We start from the raw sequence: 24,401 nt of genomic DNA on the forward strand, positions 1-24,401 counted from the left end.
ATTGATGTATGACAGAAATCAAACCAATATTGTAAAGCAATTATCAATCAATTAAAAATAAATAAATATTAAAAAAATAAAAGAGAAAAAACAACAACAAAACTCAGAGTAGGGAAGCTCTATGGATGACATATAACCTAGAAACCACAAAAGACTGATGAATTCACCTGTGTAAAATAAATTCTGCATGGAAAAAAATGTTTCTTACAGTCAAAAGACAAAAAATTAGAATGCATACCACAAAGGCCTGAATTCTTTAATATACATCTATAAAGAATTCCTAAATCAATAAGAAAAACGCTAAAAGTATCCGTCTTGATGGATAGTGACTAAAGTCCCCAAATCTCGATGGCTTCTGCTAGAAAAGCCCATTTCTCATATGTGCTTCATGTTCATTGTGGGTCAACTGGAGCTCTGTCCTGCGTTCTTCTCATTGTGGGACTTCTGATGTATTCTTGGCAACCGTGCAGAGGGAAAGAGACTCTGTAGAGTGTTGAAATGGCAAGTGAATATCGGCCTGAAGAAGATACTCTTCAATTCCTCTAAAAAATTATTGGCTAGAACCAGTCCCATGGCCCCACCTGAACCCAAGGACCAGGCTGTGCCATAATTTGTGTGTCCGGAAGGATAGGAGAGCCCAGTACTGGTGAGCGGCACTGAGTGGTCATTACCACTCCAGATAGTCTATGAATTATTTGGTTTCTCAATCGAAGGTCTTGTCAAAGAAAGACGACGGCATATTTCGTTACATTCCACATGCTGGTTATTAAAGAAGTAAAAAATTCCTTTCTTTCCAAAATTGGTAGGGACATCTTTCTGATCAGCAGAGTGAATCTGGGGATCTGTGAGGTAGATGAGCCCTTTTCCATTCCCAGTCACCCAACCTAAAAAAACATACATATGTCTGAGAATTAAATCCTGTATAAATTTCAGCAAAGTGTTTCAGATAAAATATAATATACATATAGTGAAATAGACATTTTGTAACTTGGTCATCCTATTGTGTGAAAGTCGCTCAGTTGTGTCTGACACTTTGTGACCCCATGGGTTATACAGTTTATGGAATTCTCCAGGCCAGAATACTGGAGTGGGTAGCCTTTCCCTTCTCCAGGGGATCTTCCCAACTCAGGGATTGAACCCAGGTCTCCCGATTTGCAGGCAGATTCTTTACAAGCTGAGCCACAAGGGAAGCCCTATGGTTGATGATTAATAAATTTCTGCTAAGGAATCTGGTGTTGCGTATTACAATTATTGGTCTAAGAATAACTGAATATTGGGTAATTAAATTTGTCAAATATACATACCCAGACAACCAATTTTCAAGTAATTAGCAATAGCATGCACTTAGTATAATTATTAAATCACATTGAATACTTTTCTTTCATGATTCAGAAGTTTCTTTAATGCCTTACTCATCAACTCATACATTCCTCTGTTCATTTAACAAATATTTATTGAGTGTACACACTGTACAAAACACTATTGTGTTTCGTGAACAAGTTAGTAAAAAAATCTCTGTACTCAGTGTCACATTCTTGTGAAGATCAATAAATGATATAAGTAAGCAAAATACATAATACAGAGTGATGATAAATGTGGTGGATGGGGGATAGAAAAATCTTGGAGGATTATTATTAGAAATAATCATAACAAAACTCATTTATCATTTAAATAAAGTACAGAATGATGGCTAATAATTCTGTTAGATAAAATACCAAATTGAAAAAAAAATTTACATATTAATGCAGATTTTAAAGGAAGCTAGATTTAGGTATACAGCTTGCTGTTCCATAATAATCCCAGTTATGAAACCCAATATCACACCTGTGGTGAAGGTAAAGGCTAGAGCAAAGAAAGTGTGGGAAGACTTTGACATACTAAAACACACAATCCTAAGAAACCTGCATCACCCAAATCCACCTGACTAAAATTAAAAAAGAAAACTGATACGGATTTGCTCTAGAACTAAGCCCAACAAAATGTGAGCCAGATCTTTTCACTGATCATCTGATGCCCTTAGACACTTGTAGAAGCTTTAGAAATTTTTCCCATCCGTCATTTGCTATATACAGCAAGACTGATTAATTCCAAATAGTAGCCTGTGCACTAAACAACCTATTAAATAATGACTAGCAAAGCTAGTTATAAAACCTCACATTTACATATAAATAATACTAAAATAAAAAATAATTCCCAGTTTCACATACCTTGTAAATCAACCACAACATCTCTATGATTGGAAAATTCATAAGAAAAGTGGCCATAAGCTAAGCCGTATTCTGTGGCTTTGTATTCTGTTTTCACCACTTTTGTATTATTTGATAATTTTACAAATTCCCCTAGCATGTAAGGTTCCACACTGACACATCCTTTTATTGTCTTGCCTTCTAAAATCTGAAAAATAGAAACAGGAGACAGTATAACAATGGTGAAAGCCATGGGTTTTGAAGTCAGTAGATCTCAGTATTTGAATTCAGGCTTTGCCACCTAGGAGTACTATTGTTCTGTCACTAAGTCATGTCCAACTCTTTTGCGACCCCATGGACTTCAGCCCACCAGACTCCTCTGTCCATGGGATTCCCCAGGCAAGAATAATGGAGAGGGTTGCCATTTCCTTCTCCAGGGGATCTTCCCCACCCAGGAATCAAACCCAAGTCTCCTGCATTGGCAGGTGGATTCTTTACCACTGTGCCACCTGGGAAGCCCCCAAATATATTTCTAAACCTGTTTAATCATACCCCTGATTTCTTTAATCTTACCAGCAATACTGAGGATGGTATGTAGAATATCTGCGTGTGAATCTTCTGCTCGTAAAGTCTCTTGTTAAATTCTGTCACGTAGTGCTGTGCGGTCATCTGCCTCTCCACATCAGTGAAGTGGTGCCAGAGCCCCTTTTGCTCCTTATATTCTTTCCCAACATATCTGTGAATGCAGAAAAGCCACAGCAAGAAATGCAAAGTGATCCTACTCTAGAGTAAGAGAGAAGAGACTAAGAGAGAGATGCAAAAATGCTTGAAAGATGTGACTTTTTCTCCGTCTTAATTAATACTATCTTATCTCATGACTCAGATAATTTTGTAAGAGCCTCCTGAACAATGGGACACCATTCATACTAGCTGCCTGATGGTTACGTTCATGAGTCATCTTGATTTGACAACAGGGTGCCCAAATATTTGGTCAAACACTATTCAGAGTGTTTCTGTGAGGGTGTTCTGGATGAGTCTAACGTTTACATCAGCAGACTGAGTAAAGGAAGATCACCCTCTTTAGTGTGGGTGAGCCTCATCCAATCAACTGAAGGGCCAAGTGGAACAGAAGGCTGAGCTTAGTTCAAGTAAGAGAGAATTCTTGCTGACTGCCTCTGACTCGGGACACTGGTCTTTTCCTGCTTTTGGACTTGAACTGAAACATTATCTCCTCCTGGGTCTCAAGCCCGCTGGTCTTTGGTCTATCGTCAGCTCTCCTGAATATCCAGTCAACAGTAGATGCTGAAACTTGAGAGCATCCATAATTATGTGAGTCAACTCCTAATAATAAATCTCTGTACACACACACACACACACACACATGGGCTTCCCTGGTAGCTCAGCTGGTAAAGATCCTCCTGCAATGCGGGAGACCCCAGTTTGATTCCTGGGTCATGAGGATCCCCTGGAGAAGGGATAGGTTACCCACTCCAATATTTTTGGGCTTCCCTGGTGGCTCCAATGGTAAAGAAACTGCCTGAGATGTGGCAGACCTAGGTTCAATCCCCGGGTTGGGAAGATCCTCTGGAGGAGGGTATGGCAACCCACTCTAGTATTCTTGCCTGGAGAATCCCCTTGGATAGAGGAGCCTGGCTGTAGTCTATGAAGTCACAAAGAGTTGGATACAACTGAGTGACTAAGTACAGCACAGCATACACAGACAAACACACACACACACATATACATCTTATTGGTTTTGCATTTCTGGAGAACCCTGATGTTAGACCCAGGGGTGATACCGATTTATTTTCTCCTTATACGAGAAAGTGTCCACTTGTTACAGCAGTTCACCAGATGTGGGTAAGTCAAGAAAGCCAGTCAGGGTACTGGAAAACGCATGGACTCTGGAACCAGATCTTTCACTGCCTGCAACATGACCTTATACAGGTCAACAGATCAATCAGAAGCCTTCCTCTCCCCCTTCCTTTTGTGATTACTTCATCTCTACAAATCCTTGCTTTCTATCATCACCTAATATATGTACAACACTTTTTATACTATCCAGGATTCATTGTGATTCCTGTATTTGAAGATTAATATATTTGGGCAATTCTGGAAAACTATCAGAAATGATTTACTAAAATAATAATTCTTTCCTGTTTGCTCTGTATCTTTTTCTGATCAGATGTATGTTAGACCCTCTCACTCCATCTTCCATGCCTCTTCTTCTCTCCTTTATATCCCATCTCAGATCCTCCTGTCACGTATCCTGGTGTGTTAGTTGCTTAAGACTGCTGTAACAAAGGGCCCAAACTGGGTGGCTTAAGCAACAGAAATTGATTCCTCATAGTTCTAGAGTCTACAAGTCCAAGGTCAAGGTGTCAGCAGAGTCATGCTCCCTCTGAAGACGCAAGAGGAGCTTTTCCATACTGTCAGCTTTTCCAGATGGTTCTGGCTTGGCGGCCATGTAGCTACAATTTTCACATGCATCCTCCCTGTGTGTGTCTATCTCCAAATTTTCTCTTTTTTATAAGGATACCAGTCGTAGTGGATTCTGGGCTTACCCTACTCCAGTTTGATCTCATCTTAATTAATTACATCTACAGTGACTTCATTTCCAAATAAGATCACAGTCTGAGTTACTTAGGGTTACAACTTCAACTCCACCACTTTGATGTGCAAACTTGGGGAGGTTTCTTAACGTCTCTGTGTCTCAGCTCCCTTATCTGTAAGACGGGGATAACAATAGTACCTACCTCACTGGGTTTTGTGAGGATTGATTAAGTTGCTATATAAATGACTTAAAACAGGGGCCTGGTACATGAAATTTACATGTTAACTATTGTTATTACTATCAACATCTTTTTCAAGAAATGTATTTCTACTATTTAAGAATTTCCCAATTTCTCTTTTTCTCTTCCTATTTATTTCTTACAATTTTTGAATTTGGGAAAGGAGCAAGGTCTACTTTAAAAGTCTTGCTCCATAGATTCTTTAAAATATACATTTGGTGTAAAATTAGGCCTTATGCCAAACAAGGACCACCTGTGATCACTAATTTGCAGGTGAGTTTTTGCTTAAAGTTGTCATCAAGAATTAAGGCCAAACAAAAAATCTTTCTAGGTTATTTGCTTCAGTGACATGGCATTTTTAAAATCAACCTTTTTTTTTTTGAGGATATAGCCATTCCTGAGTCAATGCTTTATATCAGCGGTCTCTCCACTCGTCCCCTTCCATGCATTATTTCTGTCACTAGTTGCTCCCTCATCCCACCCCTGCCCAAAACCTCTACAGAGAGGTGTCTTAAACATTCAGCTTTCACTTAGATCCCTGAATATATTTCCTTACTGGCCTCAGGGGAGTTTTGTGCCTTTTTTTCCAGGCTCACTCATTTAATCAGAAGTGTGGCTTGCATGGTTTAACTAGCCTTTTTTGCCAGCATTTTCAATGAGAATGTTCAATACTCTCTGACTTGTTATAGGGCAAGAAACTCTATTTTTCTTATCTGTACCATGGGGTTAGTGTTCTCCAAGGGGTTTAAAATCATGTATATAAAACATCCAGCCCAATGGCTGACATAATGTGGGTTCTCTCTGTGGTGGATGCTGCTCAGCTGCTAAGCCATGTCCGACTCTTTGTGACCCCATGGACTACAGCACACTAGGCCTCCCTGTCCCTCACCATCTCCTGGAGTTTGCCCAAGTTCATGTCTGTTGAATCAGTGATGCCATCCAACCATCTTTGGTAACTGTTATTAATTAGCTAATGAGGAAGAGGAAAAGGAGCTGAATTAGAAAACATTTAGCTATCTTTTCCAGCCCTTTAATAGTCTCACAAAAAATTACTTAACAGAAGGGACAAATCAGCCCATTATACATTATTATATATGTTTTTAAGCAATACCTGCCCAGAGTTTCTTCTTGATGAAGATGATGTACCCAAAATGCATTCCTTTGTCTGCCTTTCTTTGTCACATGTAGGTAGTCCCCCAAATATACGACAGTTTCCTGGGCTGTCCACAGTTCCGATTTCTTGGAATATTTTAACAAAAGAGCACCTTGAATAAAAGATAAGATGAACATTGACCTTATTTTTCAAAAAGATCTTGCAATTCATGGATAAGATGAATTGTAACACAGGTACCAATCCAGTTCATTTGAAATATTTAACTTTTATATTTTCTCAAATTTTATCCTGTTCTATGACTATTACTAAAAATTTAGTGAAGTACAATAAAAAGGTAAAGTTTGAGAAATTACAATGAAAATTGCCTTTGATTCACAAAATCTGTTGTTTGTGATGGCAAGGTATTAAGGCCAGAGCTTCTGTATGAAAGTAATGAAAAATAAAAGGGCTTTTCAAACAGCAAAAACCCAGAGACCATCTTAGAACAAGTGACATGTGAATACATCTTCTTCTGATTATCTGGGAATCTCAAATAAAAGAGGCTGCAACCTATGTGAGATCACATAGACAGAAGTTGAATAATTTTACTCCAAAAGTTCCTGGCAACTCCAGGGATCCTAGATTACATATGGAAGTTCAATCTAATTTTTTCTTATATATTTTAAGTTGGGAAACTCCAGGAATTACTGAGAAAATATAGCTACTGTACAAAGATGAAAACTCAGCTGAAAAAGAAAAAGATAAAGAGGAAAAAATAAGGGTTGTTTTCACCTTAAAGAAAGGAAGACCAGTGCAAGCAAGAAAGGATCTCTTTAAGGGGAAAGACCAACATGAACCCTAAAGAAGAAATGAAACATTTTGAGATTCAAGTTAAAATAAAGTGAACATGGACCTCCAGTGACTAGGTTGTGGTAATGAACAAATGAACAGGAGACTCAGAAGAGAATACTTAAAGTGAGTAAGCCTACAGGTGTGGGGTGGGGAGGAAGGAGACGGCTGAGGTTGTGGAGAGATGATGCTCAGGGTTGGGTGACTCAGTCAGAGAAGCTGGGGAAGGAAATGAAGGTAAGCTGCATGGCGGCAAGTACACACATGTCAAAAGGGCAGTGAACGAAGGGAAGAAGCAAGGAGAGGACGCATAACTGTCCAGTTTCTTCAACGTTGGGGCTTGCTTCCTCCCATGTGCTTTTTCACCCATAAAATGGCACACAGACAAAACAATAAAGCAGCTACCTAACTCTCAGAAATGTGACTTTGAAACTGCAGAATCTCACAGCAAGCGGGGAAACCCTATTATTAGAAAATTTTGTTTCTTTTGGCCACAACTTGATCTTTTAGTTTGACTTCGAGGTGGCAGGTAAACCACTGAAATACTTTGAAGCAGAAGTTCTTAACATTGGCTTTATACAAAATTCACTGGGGAGCTCTTAAAAAATACGGATGCCTGGACCCACACCATAGACACAGGAGACTGGAGTCTCAGGGGTGAGGTACTGGAAGCTTTAAGGAGCTAAAAAGCCTCTTGGGAGATTCTCATGTGGTACCAGTGTTGAGAACTACTACTTTAGCATCCAGTGTTTGGCAATCCACATAGCTTGTTTCCTCTGAAAGGCATTTTGCAATAGTTGTTTTTTTTTTTTTCTCATTAAAATAATTCTTCAGTACCTTGGAGGATATTATAATGTGATCCTCTGGGCTAAGAGAAGAACCTTCTTTTGTCTTCTCCCCAGCTTCTCCACCACTTCTAAGCTGTGTTAGACACACTGACTGCTGGGTGGCCCCAGCTCAGGCTTCCTTTTGCTGTTCCTGAGGCAGGAAGCAGCTGCTAAATGCACATGATCAATGCAGTGCCTGGCAAGAAACCACTCGGCATAGGTGTGAACATGACGAGTGCCTACTAGAAGGATGATGTGTAACTAGGTCAAACTCCATTCCCTGGGGTTTTGAAAGGGAAACAGAAAAGCCAGCCTTGGCAATGAGAATCAATGGAGCAGATAGATACTGAGCTAATATATGGCATCCAGAGCTGTTTCCAACCCTGACTGATGACTGCTCCCACGGTTTGTGAGATCCTCCCTTACTGCCTATGGAGCAAATCTCCAATTTATGAGGCAGCCTGAGTGAGCCTCTATTCTTTGCAACCTTTAGAGTCCATCACAGAGTGAAGAAGGCCCCCGAGCTACATCTTTCTCTGTGTACTCACAAAGCATCACAGTTGTCCATATCTTTCACGAGCTGTAAGTAATCCACAGAACAGAAACGTCAGAGGGCCCTCAACAGACAGAGATGCTTCCTAAAAGGGTGTACTTACTATGTGCTCCGTGGAGTTGGCTGGATTTAAAAACGCCTGTATGCTCCAGTCTCTGGAACAGCCAATCATGCCTCACCCCTGCCAAGAGTTTTTCAAAGTCATCAGGCTGCAGGGTGCGGGCCTCAAGGATTGCCTGCTTTGTCATTCCTGGCAATGAAACAAAAGAACTTCCACTGGAATTCAGAAAAGACCACGGATTTTCTCCCTCAGAAGAACCACTGGAGATCGCCAGTGATTTCAGCCACCAAGGTGAGGATAAGCTGGAGTTCTGGCTGCAGTTTAGCAGGCTTCCAGGTTCATTTGCTTCCTCCGTGGTACTGCAGTCCTCGCTGAGGACCGGGGTGGAAGTCTTCCTGCTTACCGAGGAATTGGGGATCTGGGCTCCCTGAATGTGCGGCTGCTTCCAAGTGCACAGTCTAGGGGAGCCACGTGTGCTCGTGGCGTGAACATCTGCACTGCCCAGCAGTAGGCTCTCCTCACCCACTGTGGCGGCATCAGGGTCAATGCCCTGCTCTTTGACTGAGTGACCATTTTTTCCCGAGTTACAGTTTTGAACAAGCCAATGAGGAGTGAAAGAGTCACATGCTACCGTGGAACTTTTGTCCAGAGACTCATACATGACTGAGTGGAAGTCTACGGGAACATCTTCTGCTCTTTCTGCTATTTTTCCTTCTGGGTCAATCCAGCAGGGGCTATCCTTAAATGGAGGACCTGTGCCTCTTTTGGTTTCTTCTCTCTTCTCTTCTTCATCCCCGTCCTTGGCATCACCGTTGATTTCTTGAAACTCATCAATTGTTTCAAAGGTTTCTTCTTCTTGGATGGAAGGATATGTGGTCATGTTCTTAGGCCAACCAGAATCAGAAGTCCAAGAAGCAAAACAAAATGAGGGTCTGGAGTGAACAGAAGTATTTCTGGACTCCACATTCCCAACTTCCTGAATACCTCCTTTAAACCACCCTCCACCAGAGGCCAATGAAATGCCTGTTGTGTTAAGAGGTGGGAAGGTTGCCAAGGGCATGGACTTGTGCAGCTGACATTGAGAAGACTCTAAACTGTCATCCTTGGGCACCTGGAGAGAAAGACCATGAAGCTCTGAAGACAGTGGATGCTCAGCTCTGCTTGCCCCATTCACCTCCTGCTCATCTGACAGGGCAGTGGAACACTGAGTGTCCAAAAGATGCTCTTCCTTGCTAAGCTCTCTTCCGGCGGACATATCATCAACATGATAGTTCACTTCCTCCCAGCTTGTAGAAGATCTGTACCCTGATAACTTGCTCCAAGAACTGGAGCTCTGACTGTCACTCAGAGACTTGTTCAGAACAGCTCCCCCACTATTGCTGTGGTCTGTTGACTCAGCTTCGGTCTCCACATCTTCATCCACAGAGACTCGAAATGCATCAGAACCGGCCCAGTTTCTCCTTCCCACCCTCCTGAGTTTCTCCTGACTGTTCATCTCCATTCGCGAGGAAGATATTACCATGCCTTTTTCAAAATGTGGTTTGTCCTCAGTGGCACTCATGGTATCTAAGTTTTTTGTTTCTGTTTTTAGATCCGTGATACAGACTCCTGTTTTCATACCTTTCTGTTTATTTTTGTTGTTTCCACAAGTGCTTTCAAATATTTCACACACTGAAGTGTGGTGCTGTGAATAGGCTTCAAGGATTTTTTGGAAATCCACTTGCCCATGTAAGATGGGCTTCTCTAACCCACGCTTGAATCCCTCTGGAACGTAAGACTTGTCATCTAAATTTGAGAAGCTTTGAACCTGTAACTGTTCCTTCACCCGGGTGATAACAGACATGATTTCCTGAGAGACAGCTTCTCTCTCCTGACTTCTGGAGGAATTGCTGAAAGTATACAGCTTTCCCATAGCTTCGCTACAGAGCTGACTTGCTGTTCGGACGATCTCCAGCTCCCCAGAGAGTCTTCGGTACACAGTGGTGAGACCAAAAGCAGCTTTAAGAAAACTATGGAGCTCCTGTTTTCCAATGACTGCTTCATCACGTTTCTTGGTGAGGAGGCCAATTTCAAAGGCTTCTTTGGCTTCACATAGATATGAACTTTTCATTCCTGGAGGACAGTCCTTAGAACTACTATATGACAAGAGGCATGTGCCACGGATATTCTGAGGAAAATATCAGATACAAAATCAGACACTGAATTAGAAACTGGAAGTAAATCAGGGAAAAGTTTTCATTCCTGGAGGACAGTCATTAGAAATAGTATTAAAAAAACAAACACGTGCCACGGATATTCTAATAAAAATACATAAACATTGAGTGAAGGACCTGTGGTCTTTTTGAGGTCTCAGGAGAAGGGACTAGGACATATGTGATTGGTTGGCACGAAGGGGTAAGAAATTAGCTTTAGCTTCCATCCTACTGAAGCCCTGATGCTTTTGATCAAAGATGATAAAATTGCCGTCATTGTTGCTAATGTTAGTTTCAGCAAACAGAGTCTATACATGGGACATGGACGTAATAATTTTGTTATATACAAACACATAATTTGTTTATTGATGATCAAAACAATAGACTTGTGGCTTTCAAATCCCTCTGGGTATCTGAATCACCTGGGAGGTATTCCATAATGAATGATTTCTGGGTAAGAATCCCAGGCCTTTACATGTAGTGGATTTAGGGTAGAACCCAAGAATACGTATTTTGAAAGGGCTTTTAGGTGATTCTGACATGCTTGGGAACCCTTGTTCTACAGCAGATAACATCATATCCTCCAGCTGCAGTAACTTAGCTCCCCATCAGCAGGATGTCACTACTCTGACATGACTTCTACATACATGAAGTCCGCTCACAATTATCTAATGATGCACACAAATCTTATCTTAAGGTGAGACTCTTCCCTCCCCCTGGTGATGTCTATCACTGAGGAGAGGAGCAAGGACGGGCTGCGCCCTGTTTACCATAGCCGTGAGCACGAAGAGGGGCGTGTAGGGGCTGAAGGCAGCCGCCAGCTTGCAGGCTTCAGCCGCTGACAGCAAGTGGTGGTCAAACTCCTTCAGCAGGCCCTGCAAGGGAACAGGAGGCCAAGTGTATTGTGAGAAAACAAGAGGCCAAGTGTACTGTTGACAATTATTTACCCATTAGCAAAACACAGGCTATAAAATTCCTTTGCTTTTCTTTCAAGATTCTGAGGGGTGCCCTGCGCCTCACCACAACCATTTCAGAACAGTGCCAAGAAAGAGTAAGTGGGTGAGGACCCTAGGGCATTGAGCATCCTTTCTCCACACCCATACACCATCCATCCCCAACTTGCACCACAGAGAGAGCCTCACATGTGCCAACATTTGCAGTGCCTGCCCACGCAATGTAATTCAGACAAGTGTCTTCCGAGCTCTCTGTTCACAGAACTCTGAGCGTTTTGCAGTCAGATTCACTAATGATTTATGCATTGTTCTTGGCAAAGAAGCCTTTAATGTACAGTTTCATAGCAATTAAGATTCATTCTTTTATTCCAGAAATATGTATTGAGTATCCCTGTGCCAAGCACTGTTCTAGCCAGGAAGGAGAGAGGAGACAGTGAGCCTGCAATGAGCTTATTTTCTATTAAGGGGAGGGGATCAATCAATACACAAAATATGTAAAATGTGTAATATTTGAGATGGCAATAAATGTTCCAGAGAAAAATACAGCAAGAAGAGGTCAAGGAGGTCCAAGGCAGAAGAGCAGTTTGCAGTTTTAAACAATCCTCAGAGATAACTTCACTGAACAAGGAACATAACCCCTTTCCTGTGTTTTGGTCTGTCTGATAGCAAAAGCAACATTTTGCTAAGATTCAGAGTACAAGCAGCAAGCTATATGGGTTCTTATGCTACACTCATTAGTACTGAGTACAGTTACGATTGTTGTTTTGATATTTGAAAAAAGGCAGTGTTGATGATACTATTAAAAAACATCAATTTGAGTGCAGTGCAGGAGAGCAGACAATGTCTGTGCAATGCTCTGAACTGGTTAGAGATCTGGTTTCTGCTCCCAGTTCTCCTTCCTACTGACTGTGCAGGTTGCGGAGGTCACCTAGCTTCTCTTGATCTCAGTTTACTTTCCTCTAAAATGGGAGTGACACATTCTGCTCTACCTCATGCCTAGGTATATGTGGTGTGTGTGTATCACATACCTATGTACACACACTTTTTGAGTTATAAAACAATAAATAAATATTCATAATCATTATTATTACAGATAGGAGCCTGAACAAGCAACTGATGCTCTGATTTGAACAGACTGTAATTAAAGTGTTAAAGTCACTACCCATTTACTTTGTCATTGAGAGAGTCCAAGTGTGGAAACTGAATTTTGTGATAATCTGAAAGGAAATCATGGGGTTCAAAGCATTTATTACTTTGATTTCATTCATTCATTCATTCATCAAGTCTTTTTTTTCCCTAGTACCCTCTGTAGGTCTGGTGCTGTGCTAGGTGCTGGGGTAATAAAGTCAAACGGGACAACATAGGAACTGTTCCTCAGGCTTGTTCACATTACTCGCAGAGGAGAAATACTGTGCTCCCTGACTCCTGGAGAGAGAACTAACCAAGAATAACACTGACAGTTTTGTAGGTGATGCCACTCTGCAATGTAGTTTTGCCAAGTGATGATTACCAAGTCAATGTCAGGATTGTTTTTAAACTTTTCATAATCTTTCTTGCTCATGGAGATGAAGATGTCTGCCAGTATACCTAGTGATGTGGAAATGCCCTGTAAGGAAATACAAACAAAACACAGATGAGGAACTTACAGTCAATTCTTGTTCTCAAGTCCTAAAGTCAACAACTGGCCCTCCATACGAACCATTGCTTATTATTATCATTTGTTATTATGACTCTGAAGATCTCGACTGGATGTCACTGGGCTTGAAAGATTATCACATCCTGAGGACACGGGCATAATGTAAACTCAGCTATTTCTTAGCAGGGCTTTGCTTGATCGTCAACATGAACTTGTCCACAATGCTAGATATAAAGAACTGACCCAAGCAAGAGTCCCTACCCCAACTCCATTTGTGTTGTTAAAGGATTGTAGGCAGCAGTGTTGCTAACACAGTTCAGGGAAATGTATAACCCAAAGCTTCAGTCAACAAGGAGAATATTCTCACAGAGTCACAGAGGATGAGTACATCAGTTCAGTTCAGTTCAGTCGTTCAGTCGTGTCTGACTCTTTGCGACCCCATGAACCGCAGCACGCCAGCCCTCCCTGTCCATCACCAACTCCCGGAGTCCACCCAAACCCATGTCCATTGAGACGGTGATGCCATCCAACCATCTCATCCTCTATCATCCCCTTCTCCTCCTGCCCTCAATCTTTCCCAGCATCAGGGTCTTTTCAAATGAGTCAGCTCTTCGCATCAGGTGGCCAAAGTATGGGAGTTTCAGTTTCAACATCAGTCCTTCCAATGAACATTCAGGACTGATCTCCTTTAGGATGGACTGTTTGGATCTCCTTACAGTCCAAGGGACTCTCAAGAGTCTTCTCTAACACCACAGTTCAAAAGCATCAGTTCTGCTTGGCTTTCTTTGTGGTCCAACTCTCACATCCATACATGACTACTGGAAAAACCATAGCTTTGACTAGATGGACATTTGTTGACAAAGTGATGTCTCTGCTTTTTAAGATGTCTCTGCTGTCTAGGTTGGTCATAACTTTCCTTCCAAGGAGTAAGTGTCTTTTAATTTCATGGCTGCAATCAAAATCTGCAGTGATTTTGGAGCCCAGAAAAATAAAGTCAGCCACTGTTTCCCCTGTTTCCAAATCTATTTGCCATGGAGTGATGGGACCAGATGCCATGATCTTAGTTTTCTGAATGTTGAGCTTTAAGCCAACTTTTTCACTCTCCTCTTTCACTTTCATCAAGAGGCTCTTTCGTTCTTCTTCACTTTCTGCCATAAGGGTGGTATCCTCTGCATATCTGAGGTTATTGATATTTCTCCCGGGTCTTGATTCTAGCTTGTGCTTCATCCAGTCCAGCATTCCTCATGATGTACTCTGAATATAAGTTAAATAAGCAGGGTGACAATTTATAGCCTTGACGTACTCCTTTTCCTATTTGGAACCAGTCTGTTGTTCCATGTCCAGTTCTAACTGTTGCTTCCTGACCTGCATGCAGTTTCTCATGAGGCAGGTCAGGTGGTCTGGTATTCCCATGTCTTTCAGAATTTTCCACAGTTTGTTGGGATCCACACAGTCAAAGGCTTTGGCATAGTCAATGAAGCAGAAATAGATGTTTTTCTGGAACTCTCTTGCTTTTTCAATGATCCAGCAAGGAGAGCTAATGTTGCTTCTCAATTTCTCAAGTAAAGATGCTATGTAAACAGTTGAGGTCTTTTCCCACTTGACCAAAGGAAAATGATTTTACAGACTGCAAATAAGCCATCCCAACTTTGCTATGGAATGAGGTAAAGGCTAAATATATAATAAAATCTATACCAGTAGAAATAAATGGATCAGTCGAAATAAATAGTTGCAAACAGATAGTTGCAAATATATAGAGAAACACTAAATACATGCCAGGAGTCCAGCTGTGAGTAAGGATGAGCAAGACGGAGAGGCAGTTTTTAAATGTTTCTGGTCCTATTGTTCGTTCATTCGTGCTCGTGCTCAGTCATGTCTGACTCTTTGCTACCCCATGGACTGTAGCCCACCAGGCTCCCCTGTCCATGGGATTTCCCAGTCAAGAATACTGGAGAGGGTTGCATTTTCTTCTTCAGGGGATCTTTCCAACCCAGGGATTGAACCCAAGTCTCCTTCATTGGCAGGTGGACTCTTTACCACTGTGTCACCAGGGAAATCCATCCTGGTCCTGTGCCCATGTTCTGTTCAGTTCTCTTCAGTTCAGCTCAGTCACTCAGTTGTGTTCAACTCTTTGTGACTCCATGGACTGTAGCACAACAGGCCTCCCTGTCCATCACCAACTCCTGGAGTCCACCCAAACCCATGTCCATTGAGACGGTGATGCCATCCAACCATCTCATCCTTTGTCGTCCCCTTCTCCTCCTGCCTTCAATTTTTCCCAGCATCAGGGTCTTTTCCAATGAGTCAGTTCTTTGCAACAGGTGCAAAGTATTGGAGTTTCAGCTTCAGCAACAGTCTTTTCAATGAATATCAATGATTTCCTTTAGGATGGACTGGTTGGATCTCCTGGCAGTCCAAGGGACTCTCAAGAGTCTTCTCCAACACTACAGTTCAAAAGCATCAACTCTTTGGCACTCAGCTTTTTTTATAATCCAACTCTCACATCCATACATGACTACTGGAAAAACCATAGCTTTGACTAGATGGATCTTTGTAGGCAAATTAATGTCTCTGCTTTTTAATATGCTGTCTAGGATGGTCATAACTTTTCTTCCAATGAGCAAGCATCTTTTCATTTCATGGCTGCAGTCACCATCTGTAGTGACTTTGGAGCCACAGAAAATAAAGTCTGTCACTGTTTCCACTGTTTCCCCATCTATTTGCCGTGAAGTGATGGGATCAGATGCCACGATCTTAGTTTTCTGAATGTTGAGCTTTAAGCCAACTTTTTCACTCTCCTCTTTCACTTTCATCAAGAGGCTCTTTAGTTCTTCTTTGGTTTCTGCCATAAGGGTGTTGTCATCTGCATATCTGAGGTTATTGGTATTTCTCCCAGCAATCTTGATTCCAGCATGTGCTTCATCCAGCCCAGCATTTCTCATGATGTACTCTGCATATAAGTTAAACAAGCAGGGTGACAATATACAGCCTTGACGGATTCCTTTCCCGATTTGGAACCAGTCTGTTGTTCCATGTCCTGTTCTAACTGTTTCTTCTTGACCTGCAAACAGACTTCTCAGGAGGCAGGTCAGGTGGTCTGGTATTCCCATCTCTTTAAGAATTTTCCACAGTTTGCTGTGATCCACACAGTCAAAGACTTCGGCAGTCAATAAAGCAGAAGAATCAACAAAAATATAACCAATAAAATTGATAAATGATAAACTCAATTGTGCCATAAGGTAATACCTTTCCAAAGGCAAATATAGGAAATGAAAAAATAAACACGAGACAAACAACCTTTTTATCTGGCTGAGGAAGTGTCAGGTATCCCACAATTGAGGCCCATATTAACTCTGCTGCTTCATACCACATCCCTGCAAAAAAAGGAGACAGGACAGACTGCTAGTATCTGTGCTCTTGTGTCAGAAAATACTTTTAAAAACTAATACAGAAAGATGATTGTGCATTTTGGAAGAAAATTTACAACTGGACTAGATTGACAGCAATGAGCAGATAGCAACCTGCTAGAAAAACAACAATCTGCTTTTCCAGTTGGTTTAATACAGATAATTTTTCCCTTTCACAGGGAAACAGTAAGAAATATTATATATCACATGTGTACATATGAAATATATTAATATATAAATGATTATCTCCATTATTTTCAAGATAACAATTACCATCTTCTATTTAAAAATTTCAAATACATTAGTCTGCATTTGAAAATACAATTAAGGTCCTCTAAACTTTGCAGTAAAACTCAGAAATGCCCTCCGAGAGGAACAAATGGGTAAGTTATCAGGGTGTGTGCACTCAGTCACGTCTGACTCTTTGCAGCCCCATGGACAGTATGTGGCCTGTCAGGTTCTTCTGTCCGTAGAATTTTGCAGGCAAGAATACTGGAGTGGGTTGCCATTCCCTACTCCAGAGATCTTCCTGACCCAAAGACTGAACTCGTGTCTTGCATCTCCTGTATCGGCAGGTGGATTCTTTACCACCAGCGCCATCTGGGAAGCCCAATTATCAGCATAGGTTTAGAATAAGAGAGTCACTTATCACATGGAGTCCTGCTGAACTGACAGCCAGATGCCAGAAATGGTACCAAGAAAAGTCACAATATAGAAACGCAAGTTGCTTTAACAAAACTCAACAGAAAACTATTTTGTTTTGTTAATGCTCATAATATTCCTGGCATCTTAAGTGTCAGTCTCTATTTGATGAGCAAACTAACAGAAGTGGAACAATATCAACCAGATACAATGAGAAAAGCCCACAGTGAAATCTCTTAGCCAGACTTGGTAAATGAGACTTGAGAGGATGACTGTACCCAACTTCTGCAGAATCTGCCCTCTGATCTGTATGCACACTGACTGCACCAGGACCTTGTCGCTTTCATTTCTGTACAGCCAAGTACCTGCAATTAAAGAGGGGGCAAAAGAAAAACATTTTTGGCCTTGAATTATTAAAGAAATAGCCTGGTGAAATAAAACTATGTTCATGGAAGCCTTCATGAACATGTGTGACATAGATTCGTTAGACAATCTCTTCTCTGTATGTAGAATAAGGTCTAAAATCCTTGCTATAACCTACAAGCCTTCACAGGAATTGACTCCTGCCTGGTTCCCACCTCTCCTCATAACCAACTGGGCTCTGCTTGTGTTCCTTATAATAGCAGCCAACTCTTGCTAGTGGTAAAGAATCCGCTTGTCAATGCAGGAGATGCAAGAGATGTGGGTTTGATCCCTGGACTGGGAAGATCCCCTGGAGTAGGAAATGGCTACCTGCTCCAGTATTCTTGCCTAGAAAGTTTCATGGACAGAGAAGCCTGGTGAACTACAGTCCACAGGGTCATAAACAGTCAGACACGACTGAACACATGCATGCATGCAACACACAGACACACAGACACACACACTTACTTGCTTCGTGGTATCTGCACTTGTTATTCCCACTACCTGGGATTCTGCTCCCTCCAACTCCTGCTTCAGGGCTCATCCTCAATGGTCTTGCCTCCAAGGCTTCCCAGGTTAATTAACTACAGGGTCACCCCACTGTCTTGTCATTCCTGAGAGGAGGGTGGGACCCATCCCATTCACCCAAAATTGGTTTGGATGTTGAAACTGATGGCTCCACACATGCACCACGGGGATACGAAAAGATTTAGTGCTCACACAATGAGCCTTCCTGAGGAGGGCAGGGAAGGCACCTAAGCTGGTCCATTTGACTTAAGTGAAGGGAGTGGTGGGTGGCTTCTCTTTTTATTTTGATTAGGGTGTGGGGCTGGGGTAAAGGTTCCCACAAGCTAGGCCAAGGTTTACTGATAAATGAGCTTTAAAAAATCTCAGCCTGTCCAGATGTGGGCACAAGGGGAAGAAGCTGGGGCCTAATAACTGCCAGTGGCCAAACATCAAAAATAGTCAGGCTCTTTATCATAATCTCTCACAATTTTCTACCACATTGACCCCCTTACTTTCTCCCTGGCTTTTAATCTACATGTGTGTGTGTCGGGGAGTGCAGAAGATGGGAAATAATGCATATTGTAGGTTAGTGATGGTGGCCACAAAAGAGAGGAATGTGGTCAATATTTTTATTTCCAATTGCCTTCCCACTGAAAATGTCTACAAGTTTCAAGGAGCTTGGGACCTTATATCCAAGTATTCTGAGCTTAAAAGTCAACCAGGGGAATTCCCTAGCTTCAGTGGTTAAGATACTGCACTTCCACTGTAGGGGGCAATGGGTTCAATCCCTGGTCCAGGAACTAAGATCCCACATGCCGTGCATGGTACAGCCAAAAACTAGGAAAAAAAAAAGTTGACTGGGAATTGTGTTCAACTGGTCGGGAAACTTGTTGACTTAAGCACCTAGAAATTCAGACAGATATCTGAGGGTTAAATTACTTGTTACTCAACTATTAGGACTTCCTTCCTTTCATGTATGATTAAATATTCTAAGAAATCCATCTCAAAATAAGTTTTTATTACATTTTACCTGTAGCCAAATATAGTTTATTTTTCAGATCACTTAAATACATAAAGCTATAAGTGTATTCTCCTGAATTTACAGGCTCAATTTCCATTCACAATTCTTTACAAAGCTTCAGCTGAGCCTTTTCTGAAGCCCAGGGAGTTACCTGGAAAACTCAGCAGTGGCCACAGGACTGGAAAAGTTCACTTTTCATTCCAATCCCAAAGAAAGGCAATGCCAAAGAATACTCAAACTACTGCACAATTGCACTCATCTCACATGCTAGTAAAGTGAGGCTTAAAATTCCCCAAGCCAGGCATCAGCAATACGTGAACCATGAACTTCCAGATGTTCAAGCTGGTTTTAGAAAAGGCAGAGGAAACAGAGAGAGTTCCAGAAAAACATCTATTTCTGCTTTATTGACTATGCCAAAGCCTTTGACTGTGTGGATCACAATACACTGTGGAAAATTCTGAAAGACATAGGAATACCAGACCACCTGATCTGCCTCTTGAGAAACCTGCATGCAGGTCAGGAAGCAACAGTTAGAACTGGACATGGAACAACAGACTGGTTCCAAATAGGAAAAGGAGTACGTCAAGGCTATAAATTGTCACCCTGCTTATTTAACTTATATGCAGAGTACATCATGAGAAACGCTGGACTGGATGAAGCACAAGCTGGAATCAAGACTGCCGGGAGAAATATCAATAACCTCAGATATGCAGATGATACCACCCTTATGGCAGAAAACAAAGAAGAACGAAAGAGCCTCTTGATGAAAGTGAAAGAGGCGAGTGAAAAAGTTGGCTTAAAGCTCAACATTCAGAAAACTAAGATCATGGCATCTGGTCCCATCACTCCATGGCAAATAGATGGGGAAACAGGGGAAACAGTGGCTGACTATTTTTCTGGGCTCCAAAATCACTGCAGATTTTGATTGCAGCCATGAAATTAAAAGATGCTTATTCCTTGGAAGGAAAGTTATGACCAACCTAGACAGCATATTACAAGCAGAGACATTACTTTGTCAACAAAGGTCCGTCTAGTCAAGGCTATGGTTTTACCAGTGGTCATGTATGGATGAGAGAGTTGGACTGTAAAGAAAGCTGAGCACAGAATTGATGCTTTTGAACTGTGGTGTTGCAGAAGACTCTTGAGAGTCCCTTGTACTGCAAGGAGATCCAACCAGTCCATCCTAAAAGGAGATCAGTCCTGGGTGTTCATTGGAAGGACTGATGTTGAAGCTGAAACTCCAATACTTTGGCCACCTGATGCAAAGAGATGACTCATTGGAAAAGACCCTGATGCTGGGAAAGATTGAGGGCAGGAGGAGAAGGGAACGACAGAGGATAAGATGGTCGGATGGCATCACTGACTCAATGGACATGGGTTTGGGTGGACTCTGGGAGTTGGTGATGGACAGGGAATCCTGGCGTTCTGCGGTTCATGGGGTCACAGAGTCAGACGTGACTGAGCGACTGAACTGAACTGAAACTGCTTGACCAAAGCCACTTCTTTCATCAGGGGCAGAGCCAGTTCCAGGGAGTTCTGGGAATATCCAGTGTACAGTAACTACGAGGTCATTAAATTGTTTCTAAACTGGAATTCTTTTAGGGACAGTGCATGAAGTTTATGGTGAAGATATGAGAGCACCTTACCCGTTGCTCCATTGTTGCTTATTAGACTGCTCAGGATATACTCTGCTTTTAAAAGTTTCCCTGAAAAGAAGCAACCAAATGACACATAATTAGTTCTGAACACATGCTTTAAATACTACTGTTGTTTATGCTCTAAGGTTAACACATTATAACAGGGAAACATCCTATTTTAAAATTTAAAATCAGTAACTACATCACGCACAAAAGTTAAAAAGAAGATGCAATTTTCAGGAACTGGTAAGATGGGAAGTTATATAATAACTGAAACTGCAATTAGATTCACATGTATATGTATACACACATATTCATTTATATGAATAAATAATCCATTCATACAGAGTAAGGCTTGAGAAGTATAGGAAAACTTTTCTCAGAGGCTGCATCTCCTTCTTGTGAAAACTATGTCAGGACTCTACTCCAAAAGCAGAGTTGAGTTGCCTGTGAAGTGAATAGGACTATTTACAGAATTATTAGGGCTTCCCTGGTGGCTCAATTGGTAAAGAATCCGCCTGCAATGTAGGAGACCCAGGTTCAATCTCTGGGTCAGGAAGATCCCCTGGAGAAGGAAACAAAAAACCCACTCCAGTATTTTTGCCTGGGAAACCCCATGGACAGAGGAGCCTGGTGTGCTACAGTCCATGGAGTCACAAAGAGCTGGACACAGCTTAGTGACTAGACCACAATGGAATTATCAGGAAGGAATTTTTTAGGGGGTTGGTAGAGAAGTTCTTTGTAAACTTTTCACTGACTTCATCAACACCACATAGGAGGGGCCTAACCTATGAATGGTTGTTTCATAGGCCTAACCTAATTCATAGGCCTAACCTATGAATGTAAGTAGAAATCTCAATCCTTTTATCCATTTCTGCTTCCAGGTCCCTCTAAGCCCTAAATGGTCTGGCCCCTGGGACTTCTTTGACCTCATCTCTACCATTCTTTCCCTCATCCTCACTCCTACTTTGGTGATAGTGTACCCTTGTACCTTTCAGGCTTGTTCCCATGTCAGGGTTTTTATATTTACAATTATTTTAGTTTGGAACGCTTTTGTCTCAGATATCTACAAGGCTTGCTCCCTTCTCCTTCAGGTCTTTGCTCAAATGTCACTTCACTGTCTCATAAGGCCTTCCCTGATTGTGGCAGAGTGTGTTCCAAAGGCGGTCACAACAATCTCTTCCAACTCACATGTTCTTTTGGAATATGACCCTGCCATTCCTCCAACAAGAAGTGGAATCTAGAATTTATCTTCCTTCCCCTGAGCCTGAACTGGCCCTGTGATCTACTATGGACAAAGGACGTGGCAGAAGTGACACCGTGTACCTTTCTGGTCTGGACATTAAGAGACACCGCTGGAGTGTGGGTGTTTCTCTGGAGCATAGGTTTGTACTTGATCTGCTAGGTCCCAGAAATTTCAGTACTGAATTAGTTTTCTCTTAATTAGTTGCTGGGGTAATTGTGGGTAAATTCAGACTCCAAACAGACACCTGGCACAGACTTTTTACTATTTCTTTTTGGATGGATATATACATATATATTCAGTTCAGTTCAGTCACTCAGTCGTGTCCGACTCTCTGCGACCCCATGAATCACAGCACGCCAGGCCTCCCTGTTCATCACCAACTCCCGGAGTTCACTCAAACTCATGTCCACAGAGTCAGTGATGCCATCCAGCCATCTCATTCTCAGTCGTCCCCTTCTCCTCCTGCCCCCAACCTTTCCCAGCATCAGAGTCTTTTCCAGTGAGTCAACTCGTCGCATGAGGTGGCCAAAGTATTGCAGTTTCAGCTTTAGCATCAGTCCTTCCAATGAACACCCAGGACTGATCTCCTTTAGAATGGACTGGTTGGATCTCCTTGCAGTCCAAGGGACTCTCAAGAGTCTTCTCCAGCACCACAGTTCAAAAGCATCAATTCTTCGGTGATCAGCTTTCTTCACAGTCCAACTCTCACATCCACACATGACCATGGGAAAAACCATATATTACTCCATGGCAAATAGAAGGGGAAACGGTGGAAGTAGAGACAGATTTCCTCTTCTTGGGCTCCAAAATTATTGTGGACAGGGACTGCAGCCATGAAATCAGAAGACAATTGCTTCTTGGCAGGAAAAGCGATGACAAACCTAGCCAGTGTGTTGAAAAGCAGAGACATTACTCTGCCGACAAAGGTCCATATAGTCAAGGCTGTGGTCTTCCCAGTCATGTATGTTTGTGAGAGCTGGACATAAAGAAGGCAGAGCACCAAAGAATTGATGCCCTTGAACTGTGGTGCTGGAGAAGACTCCTGAAAGTCCCTTGGACAGCAAGGAGATCAAACTAGTCAAGCTTAAGGGAGATCAACCTTAAATATTTGCTGGAAGGACTGATGCTGAAGCTGAAGTTCCAGTATTTTGATCATCTGATACAAACAGACAACTCATTGGAAAAGTCCCTGATGCTGGGAAAGATTGAGGGCAGAAGGAGAAGAGGGCATCAGAGGATGAGATGGCTGGACGGCATCACCAATGCAATGAACATAAACTTGGGCAAGCTCCGGGAGATGGTGAGGGACAGTGAGGCCTGGAGTGCTGCAGTCCGTGGGGTCGCAAAGAGTCAGGCATGACTGGGTGACTGAACAACAACAACAAAATATCTATATATATATTTGGCTTCCATCTCAGAGCTTGGGCAGAGAGCAGGCTTCCCTCCCCCAGTTCTCTGGTTGGGTTGGTAGAGCTGTTCAGTCCCATTTCATAGCTCTGCAAACTTTTAAGAATTCCAGCTTTATGCAAATATTTTACCCCACGAAGCCCAAGGCCCTGTCCCTGCACAGGAGTTAAAGCGGCAATCCCTTCCCTTAAACTGTATCCAAATGTAAATCCCTTTGGCTATAGTGTCAGGAGCAGTAATCTACTATTCTGACTTTGAACATCTATCTTTAGTGCATTTAAAAACATTTAATTTACTTATGTAATGGGAGAAGATTCCGCATTCTCCACGTTGATGGAACTGGAAGTCTGAATCTTTATCTCTAATTGTGGCTTGAAAGGTTTTGTCTAACTTCAGGCAAGAGTGAGCTGAGCAGGCCCAGGGCATCCTCTCTTGCCTCTGAAATCTCATAATGTTGAATACTTAGACGTTTGGATTGTGTTTTGAGGGGATACCAGGAAGGCTAGGTCAAAGGGCAAAACAGGAAGACTGTGCTGTCCCCTCGTATAATTTTCGTTCCTTTTCCTTCACCTTACAGCATCACACACACCTCTGCTCCATCAGGGTTTCCCAAATGCTGGGGATTGAGATGCCCTTCCCCTGTACCTTCTTTGCTTTCCAGGACACCACCCCTTTCTCTCTGGGAAACCCAGCGTAGCTGGAGGCTCAAGAGATGTTTGAGGGCAGATGTTCACAAGTGAGCACCTAATCCTGAGGCTGAGTTTGTCTTCTCGTGGCACTTCTGGTAGTATCTTTGAGGAAATGACAACTCCAACTATTGGAGAATAAGGTCTAGGACTTTTACCTTAGACATATGATATGTGGGCAGAGAAGTGTACTGCTCATGATGGTAGCAAGGCTTAACCCATCATCAGGAGAAAAACTCTATACTACCTTGCTTAGAGATGTGAGAAACAACCAACCAACCAACCAAATAAGTGAAATGATTAT

At 42.1% G+C, this 24,401-nt stretch overlaps 1 protein-coding gene across 16 annotated transcripts in view; it reads right to left on the reverse strand.

The window, feature by feature from the left end:
* Positions 1-225: 225 nt before the first annotated feature.
* The window catches only part of ALPK1 (alpha kinase 1), a 125,946-nt gene continuing 101,770 nt past the window's right edge, over positions 226-24,401 (reverse strand). For 12 of the 16 annotated variants that reach the window (XM_055434067.2, XM_055434078.2, XM_055434066.2 and 9 more), the window contains 10 exons: positions 20,768-20,827; positions 17,470-17,556; positions 16,440-16,516; positions 13,017-13,112; positions 11,324-11,428; positions 8,404-10,528; positions 6,090-6,243; positions 2,760-2,922; positions 2,208-2,394; positions 226-884 (listed from right to left, as the gene is read on the reverse strand). In XM_055434067.2, coding sequence (XP_055290042.2) covers positions 685-884; positions 2,208-2,394; positions 2,760-2,922; positions 6,090-6,243; positions 8,404-10,528; positions 11,324-11,428; positions 13,017-13,112; positions 16,440-16,516; positions 17,470-17,556; positions 20,768-20,827 — 3,254 coding nt within the window. In that variant the 3' untranslated portion in view covers positions 226-684. The remainder of the gene's footprint in view (positions 885-2,207; positions 2,395-2,759; positions 2,923-6,089; positions 6,244-8,403; positions 10,529-11,323; positions 11,429-13,016; positions 13,113-16,439; positions 16,517-17,469; positions 17,557-20,767; positions 20,828-24,401) is intronic. The other 4 variants (XM_055434076.2, XM_055434079.2, XM_055434082.2 and 1 more) reach the window with 2 other exon arrangements.

Source organism: Moschus berezovskii, chromosome 5 (assembly GCF_049115385.1).
Source record: "Moschus berezovskii isolate FMDL1 chromosome 5, NW_MosBer_1.0, whole genome shotgun sequence".
In the NCBI taxonomy this organism is placed as follows: Eukaryota; Metazoa; Chordata; class Mammalia; order Artiodactyla; family Moschidae; genus Moschus; species Moschus berezovskii.